At 35.8% G+C, this 14,877-nt stretch overlaps 1 protein-coding gene and 1 pseudogene across 1 annotated transcript in view; one reads left to right on the top strand and one right to left on the bottom strand.

Annotated features, from left to right (window-relative positions):
* Positions 1-14,877, bottom strand: part of FBXO11 (F-box protein 11) — a 91,764-nt gene that overhangs the window by 1,357 nt on the left and 75,530 nt on the right. The window contains exons 12-22 of the mRNA XM_066378320.1: positions 10,245-10,462; positions 8,681-8,766; positions 6,938-7,032; positions 5,489-5,611; positions 5,316-5,401; positions 4,595-4,671; positions 4,363-4,506; positions 1,760-1,870; positions 1,044-1,151; positions 631-739; positions 53-151 (exon numbers count right to left, since the gene is read on the bottom strand). Of these exons, the coding sequence (XP_066234417.1) occupies positions 53-151; positions 631-739; positions 1,044-1,151; positions 1,760-1,870; positions 4,363-4,506; positions 4,595-4,671; positions 5,316-5,401; positions 5,489-5,611; positions 6,938-7,032; positions 8,681-8,766; positions 10,245-10,462 (1,256 nt within the window). The remainder of the gene's footprint in view (positions 1-52; positions 152-630; positions 740-1,043; positions 1,152-1,759; positions 1,871-4,362; positions 4,507-4,594; positions 4,672-5,315; positions 5,402-5,488; positions 5,612-6,937; positions 7,033-8,680; positions 8,767-10,244; positions 10,463-14,877) is intronic.
* On the top strand, positions 11,717-11,816 carry LOC136401991 (U6 spliceosomal RNA; annotated as a pseudogene).

Below are 14,877 nucleotides of genomic sequence, written 5' to 3'. Positions count from 1 at the left end.
AAGGGGCGGGGATAATGGAGTAATTAGAGCAGGCAAGTAGTATGCTACATACCTATCATGTCTAATAAATTCTACATCATGTCCTTGATGGCATTTCTTAATGCAGTTCACACATATGGCATTTCGATCTGTGGTGTTACAAGTGTGACACCTAAAAAGCAAAAACTTACATTACTTTTCTTGAACATGTTACTCAAAATAACTGCATTTTGTTTTGTTTTATGTATTACCCTATGAACTCTGGCTTACAAAAGAGGAATTTGTGGCTCCAGCCCACAATTAAACTGAGTAAATGAATTTCCAGCTCTACTTAAGAAAATTTATAAGTTGTAGATAGGCAGTTGAAGCTTTCCTGATAAGCACTGCTGAACCAATTCTGAGGAGAGGAGAACCAACTCAGTCACAGGGATGTATGGAACACATAGTGACTTGTATGTACCTTCCCCATATTTAAGGATCCAAATACTGGATCCTCAAGTAGACTGATCGTAGAACTCAATGGGGACAGTCAGAAATTTGCAGTTACAAAATACCCAAATTATTCTGGGAGGAAAATCTTAAAATGCTAGTTTTTACCAGTATAAGAAAGTAAATTACTCCTTTTCTGGATTAAATAATTTAAAAATATACCTGTAAAAATCATGCATGGGATAGCTGGTATAACTTGATATTTTATATAAACATTGGCCTCTACTAACAGCCTTTTCTATGGCATCTTGATTGTTCATTATTTTGTTATCTGTAATAAAAAAAAACCAAGTAAAGTTCTACTGGACAAAGACTTTAAGTGAGATAAAATACAGGATTATTCTACAGAAGAGTCAAGAGAAGTTAACTAATGAAGTAAACTAAGAATAGAAATAGATTTTCCTTATGCAGGACATTCTAACTAGAAGACGTCAAAACTTTTTCTGTAAAAATAGTTTGAGTTGTTGCTAACTTTGCAGTAATAGAAGGAATCAAATTATTGAAGACAGTGGCTTTTGATTCTTTTCATGGCATTATTTCATGTATGTATAGGCAGAACTTAGACTTGAACATACCTTTCATTGTCACATTAACACCAGATGCTAAAAATAAGCCTCCAAACCGGTTGTTAAAAATCTGATTGCCTTCCAGTGTTGCAGTTGCATGATTTGTAATTTCAATACCTGAAGTAAAATTTAAACAGCATATGCATCACTTTACTTTTATATCAAATGTATATAAACTAGAGGATAAAGTGCAAATTTTTATTTGACTTATTCACAGTAACATTCACCACTGTTAATCCACTATACTGATATGATACAAGATTGTTCATCACTTAGTAACATTTTAAAGTTTCTTTGTAAACTTAGGACGGATAATACATGTTTAGCGTAGCAGCTGGTTTATGTATTGAAAAGGAACTAGATGTTTTCACTAGCGAAAAATTGAAATATATATGCATGGTAACTTGATTTCATTTACTAAGATTTAAAAAAAATGTGAAGGCAAAGGGCTGGAATTTATCTGTATTCCTAATGGCAGTACTACAAAGCCACACTTATTCTATCCCAATGTTTCATAATTATTACTGAACAGCAAGAACAATATTCTTGTTTATCTTAAGAGTACAAAAATCCAGACTTGGATCAGGTACTTTCATAACCAACTGCTGACAGGCATTCAGCCCCTTTTGCAGTATACTGAGCACACCTTTAGTTATTAAGAGAAGATGCTAAAAACCAACCCCTTTATAGAAAACAAGCTACAGGTAACAAAAGAAAATACAAACCTGCAGCAAATCCATCAAATATTCTGTTTTTTCTTAAGACTGGATGACTATTAGTGCTGATGAGAACACCTGCTTGAGCATTCCTGAAAATATCATTTTCTTCAAGGAGACCTATAATAAAATATTTCCTCAGATTAAGGCCAATGGCAAATAACAAAATTTACTAGTCTTTGATGGTGTTAAGTTTTTTAAAAAATATTTAACTGCGCATTGTAAAATTCACAGAATTAGGATTAACTTTTCAGCCAGAAAGACGGTTAATGAGCAATTCAAGTATTTAAGGTAGGATTTAGCCAAAAGTTGAATAAAATTGCAAGTAATCGTTCTAACCAATAAACTTCAAGTTCCATGGTTGCAGGGACCATGTCTAGTTTACTATTACATCTTCTGTGCCTTACACATAGCCGATTCACTGAACACTGCTGACTTAAAATTAATTACTTTGAAATATATTTTTAGAACCTTTGTACCCTCTAGTTTTAGTAATTATTTCTGGCCATTATTACTATGATTCCTGGATCAATTTCCTTTATTCCAGTCTCCTAATGCATTATTTTTTTCAGGTTATTAAAACATTATGTCCCTTCTCTGCTTAAAAAAAAAAAAAAAAAAACCCTTTCATAAAAGTTTTAAATTAACTTGCCATATAAAGCCATTAAAAATATTCCCCTAAACTACTTCTTTGTCTCACTCTGAGTATTTTATTCCCTAATGCCTTTGGCTTATATTATTTCCTCTCCCTGGAGTGCCAAGCAGTCTATACTTTCTTCACATAATGCCATTTTCTCTGGGAAGCTTTCAGTTTCCTTCCATCAAATGTTTTATTCTCTTGGCAGTTTAATAATTATTGACTTAAGGCCTCCAAATACTGACTCCACCGCTTACTAGCTCTGACTGGCCAAATAACTTATCTGTAAAATGAGCATACTACCACCTACCACATGTAGTTATTATGAGGATTAAATTGAGTTAAAGTACAAAGTAAAAGTACATGGCACCAATTTTTTGCTAATATTACTCCCATAAAACCTTATGCACAGTGAATTAATATGGTTGTGAATTGTCTCTGCTCCCTAAAGATGTGAGATGTTTTTATTTTTGTAGCTATTTGACCCACCTAGTATTTCACAGTATTGACAGCTGAATTCCTTTTTCTATGGAGAAGACTTACTATATTTCTCCATGTGTAAGATGTACCCTTTTAAAAAAAATTGGGGGCCTAAACACTGGGTGTGTCTTATACAGTGGTAGTGGCATTTCAACTACCATAGATGGAACTGAGGACGAGGCAATATATGAAGACAGTGATTTGTCATCAAAGATGAGGACAAGCTAATGGATGGGAGTTTTGACAGTGATGAGTTGTATGAATTTTATGATGAATAAAACTTGAATTCAGTAACTTTATGTAACACAATTTTCAAATTTCAGGCCCCAAAATTACGGTGTGTCTTATACATGGGGGATATGGTATTCCAAGTCCCTGCCTCTACTCATGTGTCCACTAACCTCCTCAGATGCTAGCTATGGTTAAGAGTCGTCCAAACTCCATACTGCATATATACAAAGCCTCATGATTTGGGCTTTGCTCCCTCTCCAGGCTTAACTTTTTAAGTGCCTTTTTTGCCTTACTGAACCACTTTCAGTTTCATTTAGACTTTCGTTTACAATGTGCCACTCCTTTAGGCTAAACTTTCTGGATGTAGTAATGTTCACTTAGTAGTAACAAATGAAGGAATTATGCTTTACCTGGAATGGCCTGCTTCCCAGAGACCCCCAGCCCCATTTTCCAGTGAATACTCATTTTTCAAATAAAATCACCATTCTGTACTGTGTTTCCTCATATTTTGAGAAGACTTCTATCACAGATGTTACTTTATTGAATTATTAAATTATAAACTGGAGAGTCCAAGTCATTAATAGAATCAACATTATTACTTGGTTGCAGCAGTAAATTTTGTTGATTAAATCTTGATATGTTAGGTAATAAACTAGCTATCCTTCCCTGTAAGGTAAGTACACACAATGTTGGGTTACTGACATTTCAGTAGTGGTGATAAATTTGCATTAGACAGTGTTTTCCAGTCACTTCATGAACATGAATTTGTAAAGGGCAGGGATGGTGTAACTTCTGCCTCATTGCAAAGTGAGTTGATCTTTATGAATACCAAACCCAGCACACCTTAGCTTCATTAATTCCATTCTCCAGCAAACATAGTTGTAAACAGGTACTAAGCAGTACTTATCAAAGACATTTTCATACATTTACAGACTGATTAATTTCTCAAACCTGGTTCTATAACTTGACTGAAGTTTACTATATCACTCTTCTGAATAGTAAGTCTGAGAGCCTGTAATATTCTGGTACCTTAAAAAAGCCTTAACAACTGGCACACTCAACGTGTCTACAGAATATAAAAAATTCTGTAAACTGTTGTATTTTTTTTAACTAGAGGCACTAATCTAAACCATCTCAAGACTTGATAAAGAAAAAATTGAGATCGATTCCTTTATAGTATGTTAATTGGCAATGTCATTGATAGTTAAAGACATGGATGAATAATGAAAAACTGGGGTTTTTACTAGTGCAAAATTAGTAATACCTCGACCCCCATTAAATATACAGATGCCACCATCTCTTCCATCATGGATTTTATTTCTTCTTAGTGTAGGGTTACTATCTGTCTTAATCCAGACTCCAGCCATTGCATTGTCAAATATTTCATTGTCTTCTATACAGCCTAAACCTAAAAATGCAAAAATTTAGGTTGTTACTTAGAAAGTATATTCATAAAGACTATTAGCACTGAGAAAAAGATGAAAGATTACACATACCAGAATTATAAACTAGGATCCCACCATTCTGTCCTCCCCAGATTTTGTTGCGCCTAATTTTGGGGTTGCTTCCAGTCCTGTGGATAGAATAGAAAACTGCTATTTTAATTGCTTCTACTCCCACATCCCATGTTAGATGAGGTAACTGGAAAAATCCACATTAATCATAGTAAGAATTAACCATACAATGGAGTCCTTCAAAATGCTCTGAGAGTGTCAATAAAGAAACTGGTTTTATTTAGCTTAATTCTATTTTCCACAGAAAGTATGTATACTTTATTAGTATAGAGTTTCTTAACATGTAAACTAAAGGAAGATAAGATTATTATTATATACTCCCCTCATGTAAAATGAAGGGTTGAATTATATGATTAGGACTACTATAGTTCCAAAAACTTAAAATATAGGTGTAAAAAATTTTTGCAGAAATAGCATAAAAACAAAAAAGCTTCCCCTTTACAGGTGCCTACGTTAGGCATAGCTCACAAGTATTTTTACATTACCTTCCACTACCCAAGGATGATGGAGTACACTGAATGCTGTCCTCAGCTAGTCCAAGAAAAGTTATAGACAGACAATTTAAGCCAAGAGTATGACAGAGTATGAATATACTTACAAAAAAGGGAATAAAGATAGTACGAAATAACAAGAAAATTTCTTCTATATACTCCACATATTCCCCACTCCTTCCCAAAAGAAAGCCAAATGTGAAAACATTTACCTTATCTGAACCCCTGAATACATATGATTATAGATATCATTGTCCTCTAGCACTCCATGTCCATTGTCATAAAAATAAACACCAACCTAAAATTTAAAAAAATTTTATTTTTCAAATGACTAAAGTGTTTACAAAACAATTATTTCCCATACAAGAGTCCAAGAAAATTTTACCTGCTTGCCACTGTGTATCCTGTTTCTTCTCAGTACTGGAGTGCTGCCAGTTGTCACCCAGACTCCAGCCAGAGTATTACTATAAACTTCGTTCTCTTCTATGACCCCTTGTCCTTTCTCATGCTAAATAAAAGTTACATTGATTACAACACATATTTGTATAAGCAAGGAGTTAATAATGTATTCCCTGCTTTAAAGACAGTTTTAACGAAAAAACAATTTTTGTATAAGGAAGCAATGATAACATTTTTATGTAGCCTCTAAGCTTAGGCTGCTAAGTTTTATACTGTTATGTGGTTTTGTACTTTTAAATCTAACAAAGTTAAGAGCAGTAGTATGCAATACTTTTTAGCAAAATAATTTGCTTCAGTCTAAGATATATAGCAAAACTAAAGAGCTGTCATTTAACAATAGTTGTTTCAATCACTTCAAAATGATAAGGTTTCAGATTCTTAACATTTTTATTTTGAGAAGATTTAAGATAATTATTTCTATAAATAAATAAAAATTAGAGTCATACACAAAGATATTTCAGAAATTTGGATCCTATTATTTTCCTACTTGAATCAGTTGTAACAATTTCACATGCCATAGTGACAGAAGACATACAAGTTTTAAAATTTTGTAAGATGCTCAATTATGTTTCAACATAAATTCAAATGAAAATTGGCTATTTTTCAGAAGATAAAAATAGTTAAGTCTAGTGTTATTAGTATTTTCAGTGATACTACTTTTGGAAAATTTCAGATTCATACAGTTGTTACATCGGCAAAATTCCAGTGCAACAAATATAACTCAGTTAGTTGTTGTTAGAGGAAACAGTTTAGCCCATATCACCAATTATAACTAACTTTAATAAAACGGTGTCTCCTATGTTTAAATTTAGTTAGTTGATTGAACTTTTCTTTTTTTTTTTCCAGAGAGAGTCAGAGAGAGGGATAGACAGGGACAGACAGGAACGGAGAGATGAGAAGCATCAATCATTAGTTTTTCATTGCACATTGTGACACCTTAGTTGTTCATTGACTGCTTTCTCATATGTGTCTTGACTGCGGGCCTTCAGCAGGCCGAGTAACCCCTTGCTCAAGCCAGCGACCCTGGGTCCAAGCTGGTGAGCTTTTGCTCAAACCAGATGAGCTCACGCTCAAGCTGGCGACCTCGGGGTCTCGAACCTGGGTCCTCCCAGTCCTACGCTTTATCCACTGCGCCACTGCCTGGTCAGGCTAGTTGATTGAATTTTAAGAAAACTACACATATACTACACATACTATAAATTAAGTCATTTATATATACTGGCAGGGAAAATAAGAGTCATTTATTTTCTAAATATTAAAAGTCACAAATTCATAGTCTCTAAAAGCTGGCCTACCTCAAGCTAGACATAATTCTGCCCTTCTCCATTTTTCCCTGCTGATGTATGAAATTCTAGAACTGTATTCATTAACTTACCACATAAATCCCACCATGCTGGCCATCATGAATTTTGTTATGTCGAACAATTGGACAACTGTTTGTCCTAATCTGAATTCCTGCTAATGCATTTCCTATTTAAAAGTAAAAGTTACACTGTCAACATATGAAGCCTAGTAAAACACAGTAAAAGTTTTATGTAATAGATACAATTCTTACTAGAAATTTAGTAAAAAGTACAATTTTGTGAAATATGTCATTTCAGAAAGATACTTATGGTCCATCAGTATTACAAGACAAGACTAGAGGAATTACGCGTGTAAAAAGATGTACAGGATTGTACGCAGTATAGGTATAATGGTTGAGGGTAGAAGTCTTGGCCAGGCTGCATAGTTTTAAATCCCAGGAATTCTACCTACTTTCTGTGAGTAAGTTGTTGTTTTTTTAAAGGGGGGAGGGGAGAGGGTGGGAGGTGGGGGAAAGAGAGAGAGAGAGAGAGAGAGAGGGACAGACAGAAAAGGAGAGAGATGAGAAGCATCAATTCTTTGTTAGGGCACCTCAGTTGTTCATTGGTTGCTTTCATATATTTGCCTTGGGGGAAAGGGGCTCCAGCTGAGCCAGTGACTCCTTGCTTAAGCCAGTGACCTTGGCCTCAAAACCAACGACCATGAGAACATGTCTATGATCCCACGCTCAAGTTGGCAACCCCGGGGTTTCAAAACTGGGTCCTCAGCATCCCAAGCCGATGCTCTATCAACTGTACCACTGCCTGGGGTCAGGCTGAAAAAGTTATTTAACCTCTCTGTACCTTTATTTCCTGATCACTAAGTGGGGGTATTTGATAGTATCTACTTCACAGAGTTGATGTATTATACTACTTAATTTAGATAAGGTGCTCAGAATAGTGCCTGGCATTGAGTAAGCTTTATGTCAGTATTATCAGCTGTTAGCAAAAGAGAAAGTCCAGGAACATATCAGTGCTCAAGCACACAGATATTCAGTAATTTGCCAAATTAATACTTCGAAAGTTTAAAGTCTTTATTCTATTTTTAGAGAGGAGAGAGAGAGAGAGAGAGAGAGAAAAGGGGGGAGGAGTAGGAAGCACCAACTTCCATATGTGTTTTGACCAGGCAAGCCCAGGTTTCAAACTGGCAACCTCAGCGTTCCAGGTCAATGCTTTATCCCATTGCGCCACCACAGGTCAGGCAATTCTTCAAAAGTTTAAATGATTAAGTATTTTCCCTCTACACACACGCACATTTTTAATTTTACTTATTGATATTTTAGAAAGAGGAAAGAGAGAGAAAAGGAAAAGGGGAGAAGCAGAAAGCATTAACCCATAGTAGTTGCTTCCCACATGTGCCTTGACCAGGTAAGCTTGGGGTTTCGAACCAGCAACCTCAGCATTCCAGGTCGATGATTTATCCACTGCGCCACCACAGGTCAGCATATTTTTCCTTTCTTGTTAGTACTAAAGTACCAAACTACTACAGAAATAATTGATTAATTATTAAAAAATAGAATCAATTTAAGGAAACTACGGATATTATCTGACACTATTTACCTACCTTATTTATATTTTCTTCCTTGATATCTGGCATAGTGCCAGGTACAAAGAAGGTATTTAATAACTGTTTAAGTGAATAAATATCACAGATAGTCTTTAATAAGAACTTAAAAAATTAGATCAGTTCTACTGGGATAGTTTTAAACTGGTCTATTTTGCTAACGTGAGGAAGGCATTTTAAGCTCTAAAATTTTATAGAACAAAATCATGCTTACCATAAATGTCATTTCCTTCAATAAGGCCTCTCCCATCACCAAAGATGTAAACTCCCCCTTGATTTCCATTAAATATAGAATTCCCCCTATAATATGTAAAATAATAAAGATAAGCATCTATTCAGCAAAGCTTATGTGTTTTATACAATTAACTGTAAGCCACTCATGGTCATGTGACCTTGGATATTATTTAACTTCTATGGTCCTCAGTTTTCTAATTCATCTCATGAGGGACTCAGACTAGATCAGGGGTCCCCAAACTTTTTACACAGGGGGCCAGTTCACTGTCCCTCAGACTGCTGGAGGGCCGGACTATAAAAAAAACTATGAACAAATCCCTACGCACACTGCACATGTTATTTTAAAGTAAAAAAAACAAAACGGGAACAAATACAATATTTAAAATAAAGAACAAGTAAATTTAAATCAACAAACTGACCAGTATTTCAATGGGAACTATGGGCCTGCCTTTGGCTAATGAGATGGTCAATGTGCTCCTTTCACTGACCACCAATGAAAGAGGTGCCCCTTCCGGAAGTGCGGCAGGGGCCGGGTAAACGGCCTCAGGGGGCTGCATGTGGTGCTGCCGTAGTTTGGGGACCCCTGGACTAGATGATTTCTAAACTCCCTTCTAGTTCTAAGACCTAAAGCTTTGAAAATGCCATCTAATACCTAGACCAGCGGTTCTCAACCTGTGGGTCGCGAACCCGGCGGGGGTCCAACGACCAAAACACAGGGGTCGCCTAAAGCCATCAGAAAATACATATTTATTATACATTTTTAAATAAAAACACTGGGCTCTAGGCGACCCCTGTGTTTTGGTCTTTCGACCCCCGCCGGGGTTGCGACCCACAGGTTGAGAATCGCTGACCTATACAAAACAGCATTCTTAAAAACAACCCTGAAAACAGTTAACACATTCAAAATAACTTTCTTTTATAGTTCATCTAGAAATACTTGCTGAATATTAATAAAATGGAAAATAAAACTTGACAATTAAAAATACTTCATGGTCTGTAATTAAATTATAAAGTTCTGTTCCACAGTCTTAACCAATGCCTTTAAGACTGGATCAACTTGTTTCCTCACTGTGGCCAGAGGGAGTGGTAGGAACTATTAAAAAAAGTGATGGCTTAAAGTTTTGGCTTTTTGCTACAGTTGGTATCTCTGTTAAAGAATTTTTGAGATAATTAGTTTCCTGAGTTATTCTATTGGTTCACTCTCAGAGAAAAAATGAAAGATCATTCTGATTTCTAGAGAAGGTCACACCCCTTTTTACTCATCTACAATGCATTTTGATGAATTTAAAGTTAAAATCACAGCATTTCAAATTGTTCATAAAGTAATATTCTGCATGTCTTAGATCACTAATAAAAAATGAACAGAATACACAACAAATAAATGGAATAGCTATCCTCATTCAGATTCACAGACTTCTACTAGGAAAGGTTATTTTACAGTAATCAGATGTCTAGGAAAAAAACATTAATAAGAGTTAAAGCTATGTATCTTGACTTTTCTTACAAAGTAAAAAAACAATTTCCACTCATTGTATATATTGTACCTTATTGTTGGGTCACTATTTGAGGTAATCCATACACCTGCAAAGTTGTTTGCATAGATTTTATTCTCTATGAATTGTCCTCTTCCCTTTTCATGGACATATATTCCTCCAGTCTGCCCATGATGAATTTCACATCGAACCACCGTGGGGTTAGCATAGGCCTTTACTTCAAAGCCTGCTATCCTGTTTCTGTGTATGTTACAACTTTCAAAGTAACCCTGAAAATACAGAGATTAAACCTGAAGATAAGGCCACTTTCCAAAAATAAACATTAAAAAAAACCTTTTTAATGTACACTTCAAAACTAAGTGTTAGAGATATTCAAGAGCAAGATTAAAACATAGACAGATATACACTAAATTTACAATGATAAACAGGGAAAGAAATGTTGTAATTTTAGTACAACAGAACTACATATCCTCTAATTAGTCTGAATATATTTAGTGCCAGGAAAGAAAAATAAGGAAAGATTCACTCAATAAATACAAATAAATACCATTACTCAAAATTATGTACTCTGTGTGTGTGTGTATCTCATTTGACAACAGATATCCAAGTATTTAAAAAAATAAATTCTTGTTGCCTTAAAAATGTCCCAAGAAACTAACTTCTAAAAAGTTGACCTAAGGATATAGTTAAGAATCTACAGAAAAAAACACACAAAATCATTTTAATCCTAGCCTAATAACAGTGAAATGGCTAAATAAAATGTGTTTGAAGACTAGTGCCTGACCAGGTAGTGGTGCAGTGAATAAAGTGTCGGCCTGGGACGCTGAGGACCCAGGTTCGAAACCCCAAGGTCACTGGCTTGAGCATGGGCTCACCAGCTTGAGCAAGGGATCACTGGCTCAGCTGGAGCCTACCTCCACCTCCCTGCAAGGCACATATGAGAAAGCAATCAAAGAACAACAAAGGTGCTGCAAGAATGAGTTGATGTTTCTCATCTCTCTTCGTCTCTCTCTCTCTCTCTAAAAAAAAAAAGACTTATGCTTATTGTGTACGTATTATATTAAATGAAAAGAACAGTACGTATACAGTAAGTATGATCTCAATTTTATTTAAAGAAAAACTTAAACACTTAAACAAAAATATAAGGATATGATCATCTGAGTAGTAGTATTATAAAGGATTTTCATAGCCTCTATACATCTCTGAATTTCTTAAATTTTCTACAGTGGACATGTTTTACTTACTTTATAATGAGAATAATAGTATTGTAATACTGATATCTTAAGTTCTAAGGCTCAACCAAAATAGAATAGTAAAAGAAAAAATAAGATAAGATGGCACTTCTAAAAGCCATTTTATTCCCCTTGTCTATCACTTCAGGGGTGCTGGTGGCTGTCCCCCACCATGTCTCTCCCCGGGCCACCAATTTCACACTCTCCTCACACGACTCTAGTACTCTCAGTCCTCCCTCCACTGGAGCCCAAGAAAAAAACAAAACAAAACAAAACTGAATGTGCTCATGCTTGCTCTGGCGGTACATGTACTAAAATCGAAATGATACAGACATTAGCATGTCCCCTGCACAAGGATGATGCACAAATTAGCGAAGTGTTCTCTATTTTGTGTAGTGCCCCAGAGTCCCCACACCCCTGGGAATAGCTTGGAGCAAACAATATGAGTCAAAGCACAATATGTGGCAATCAATCGCAAAATCATGACTTTTCATTATATAATATGTATATAAACCAAATGTGCTCTTGTCTCGTTCAATTCCCTTTGGCACTAAGTATTTTCTATTGTTACTTGCATGTACTGTACTGTCTGTATCTGTCATATCTGTTTGTACCTGATCATAAGCTCCTAAAGAGTAAAATCTATCTAACTATTTAAGACTTCCCTACATAGCAAGCACTCATGTAGGATTTGACAAACTTCTTGCTGTAGAAATCTAGAAGAGTTTAAAACAGGATGTAATTCTGAATACTCTAGTACACTACATATTTAACTCTTTCAGAAAAGGGATCTTTTCCCTGAGCAACCCCATGTGCCAGGGCTGTGGGTTCAATCCTTGGTTAGGGCACATATGAATGCATGAATAAGTGGAACAGCAAATCAATGTTTCTTCCTTCCTTCCTCTCTCTCTTTCTAAAATCAATGAAAAAAAAATAAAAGAACATGAACCTCTGAGTATAACATTTAGAAGTAGTTTTCAGGTTTCATTTTCCAGAGATAAAGTGCAAATTATGTCTTAGTCCTTGTCTGCCTAAAACTAAATAACATACGTCTGGGTAAACCTGTGAAAGAATAAAATGAATATGCTCAATTCAGTTTCACTCTTTTCCTCAAGGAAGTGAGCCACACCCTTAGGTAGTATGTCTTCTGCTACTATAATGAACACTGCCTGTGACTGAATGTGTAAGCCCATTTAATTTGCGGGTTTAGTTAAACTCAATTTTGTTCTCATTCTAAGCCGTACCTTCCAACATAACCTCTCAGAGTAATAAATATTTCAGCCTCCTCATGCTACTTCATGGCTTTATTTCTTAATTTGTTCAGAATGTGGCAAGAAAGGTGTGCTATTAATTGGGCTTCCATAAAGATTCCAGTAAGAGGCCACTGTTGTGACCTAGCTATCCTAGTTAAGCATACTAACAAATACTAGTTACTAGTATTGCAAGTATACTTTGTTCTGTATTGACTAAGCATTATTCAAATGTGGGAATTCTCTTTCTTTGTTTTCTTTAGGCTTTAATTTTGTACAATAAGAGAGTCTACCAGATCCACAAGTTTATTGAGGCACACAGCAGGCCACTTTATTTTATTTTATTTAGAGGCCTATACTTTCGATTCTTTTAGCCAATTCTTTTTTCTTTCTTTATTATTATTTAGTGAGTGGAGGGGAGGCAGAGACAGACTCCTGCATACACTCTGTCTGGGATCCACCTGGCAAGCCCACTAGGCGGCGATGCTCTGTCCATCTGGGGCTTTGCTCCATTGCAACCAGAGCCATTCTAGCACCTGAGGTGGAGGCCATGGAGCCATCCTCAGAGTGCAGGGACAACTCACTTTCATAGAGCCATGGCTGCAGGTGGGGAGGAGGAAGGGGGAGGGAGAAGGAGAGGGAGAGGGAGAAAGAGAAGCGAGAGGGGGAGGGGTGAAGAAGCAGATGGGCGCTTCTCCTGTGTGCCCTGACTGGGAATCGAATCTGGGACATCCACACGGTGGGCCGATACTCTACCACTGAGTGAACCGGCCAGGGCCAAGACTCCCATCTTTTAAAGATACATGATAAATATTTACAGATGAGATATTGATATCAGAATCTGCTTCAAAATAATCCAGAGAATAAAGAGTAGGACTGAGTTAGAAGGTATCGCTGAAACCAAGTTGGCCATAAATTGATCGTTTTTTAAGGTGGAAAATGGGTATATACTATTCTCTCTACTTTTATGTACATTAGATTCTATGAAATAAAAATACATTAAAAAATTAGAGATATAAACCAACTGGAAACAAAACAAAAAATAGACAAAACTATTTGAAGAAAACACAAAAGATTTGAAGAAAGCACACAAAAGTTAAAGGAAAAGAATACAGCAATATAAAAAAATAGAGAAGATAGCTAAGTTTCTAAAGAAAGGAACATATGGACAGATAAATAGTAAAACAACACATTAAAAATAACAAAATCCACATATGAATACTGAGGCAAACAAGCAAATCTCCACCAGAAAAGGAAAAATACCTCCCCCCACTAAACCCTGGGCTTCTCTGCCATGTCCAATGTTAGAAATATAAAAATGACTATAGAATTCTGAGGGAAAGAATGTACAGGTATAAACAAAATTGTACACTCCATCACTCTCGAGTAGCCAGAATCGAGCCACAATACCCAAAAACCCTTCTTTAAAAAATAAAAGTGGCTAGATGAAAAAGCTCAGCCGTTCTAAGATTAAGTCAAAATAAAAAATTCAGGAATGGAGAAACTGTGATAAAAGGACAAAAGGTAAATAAAAACAATAATTATTTTCCAACCTGCTTATTCCAGTTCAGGTCACTGGGGAGCTGGAGCCTACCTGCAGTTCACTGAGTAGGGAAGAACCCAACCTGGACAGGATGCTTTACTACCTTAGGGCACACTCATGTTTTAGATGCCAATTAACCTAATGTGCACATCTTTGAGATGTGAGAAGAAACTGGAACACCAAGAGAAAGCACACACAGATATGGAGAGAACGTGCTAACTGCCCACAGACAGTGGCCCCAGCCAACAATCTATTTATTTATTTTAATCAATAGTATAACAAAACGATGTTATTTGAGGACTTGCTGTACTTGGAATGGAAGAACACTCTACCAAAGGATTTTGTCGTAATATTGATATTAAAACACAAAGATAGACCTAAGATATACTCTATTTTGATCCTTCCCTTACAAATCTGTATTTGTAAATCTCTTCATTAACCCTTAATGGGAATATCTATCTGTAGCACTGCCCAGAGTTGTTTAAAAAAAGTTATATAAATTTCAAACCCAAATCTATAAAAAATAAACTATAGGCAACATAGGCAAAGAAATACTAGCATGATATATAGTTCCATTACAAAAATAAGAGACCATTCAGGAACTATAATCAGAGCAGGCCTCTAAGACAGAGCAAGGTCTCAAGATTCCTTGGTTTTGA

The sequence above is a fragment of the Saccopteryx leptura genome, chromosome 3 (assembly GCF_036850995.1).
Source record: "Saccopteryx leptura isolate mSacLep1 chromosome 3, mSacLep1_pri_phased_curated, whole genome shotgun sequence".
NCBI lineage: Eukaryota > Metazoa > Chordata > Mammalia > Chiroptera > Emballonuridae > Saccopteryx > Saccopteryx leptura.
The sequence above is the reverse complement of the archived record's forward strand: the minus strand, read 5'-3'. Positions and strand labels throughout refer to the sequence as shown.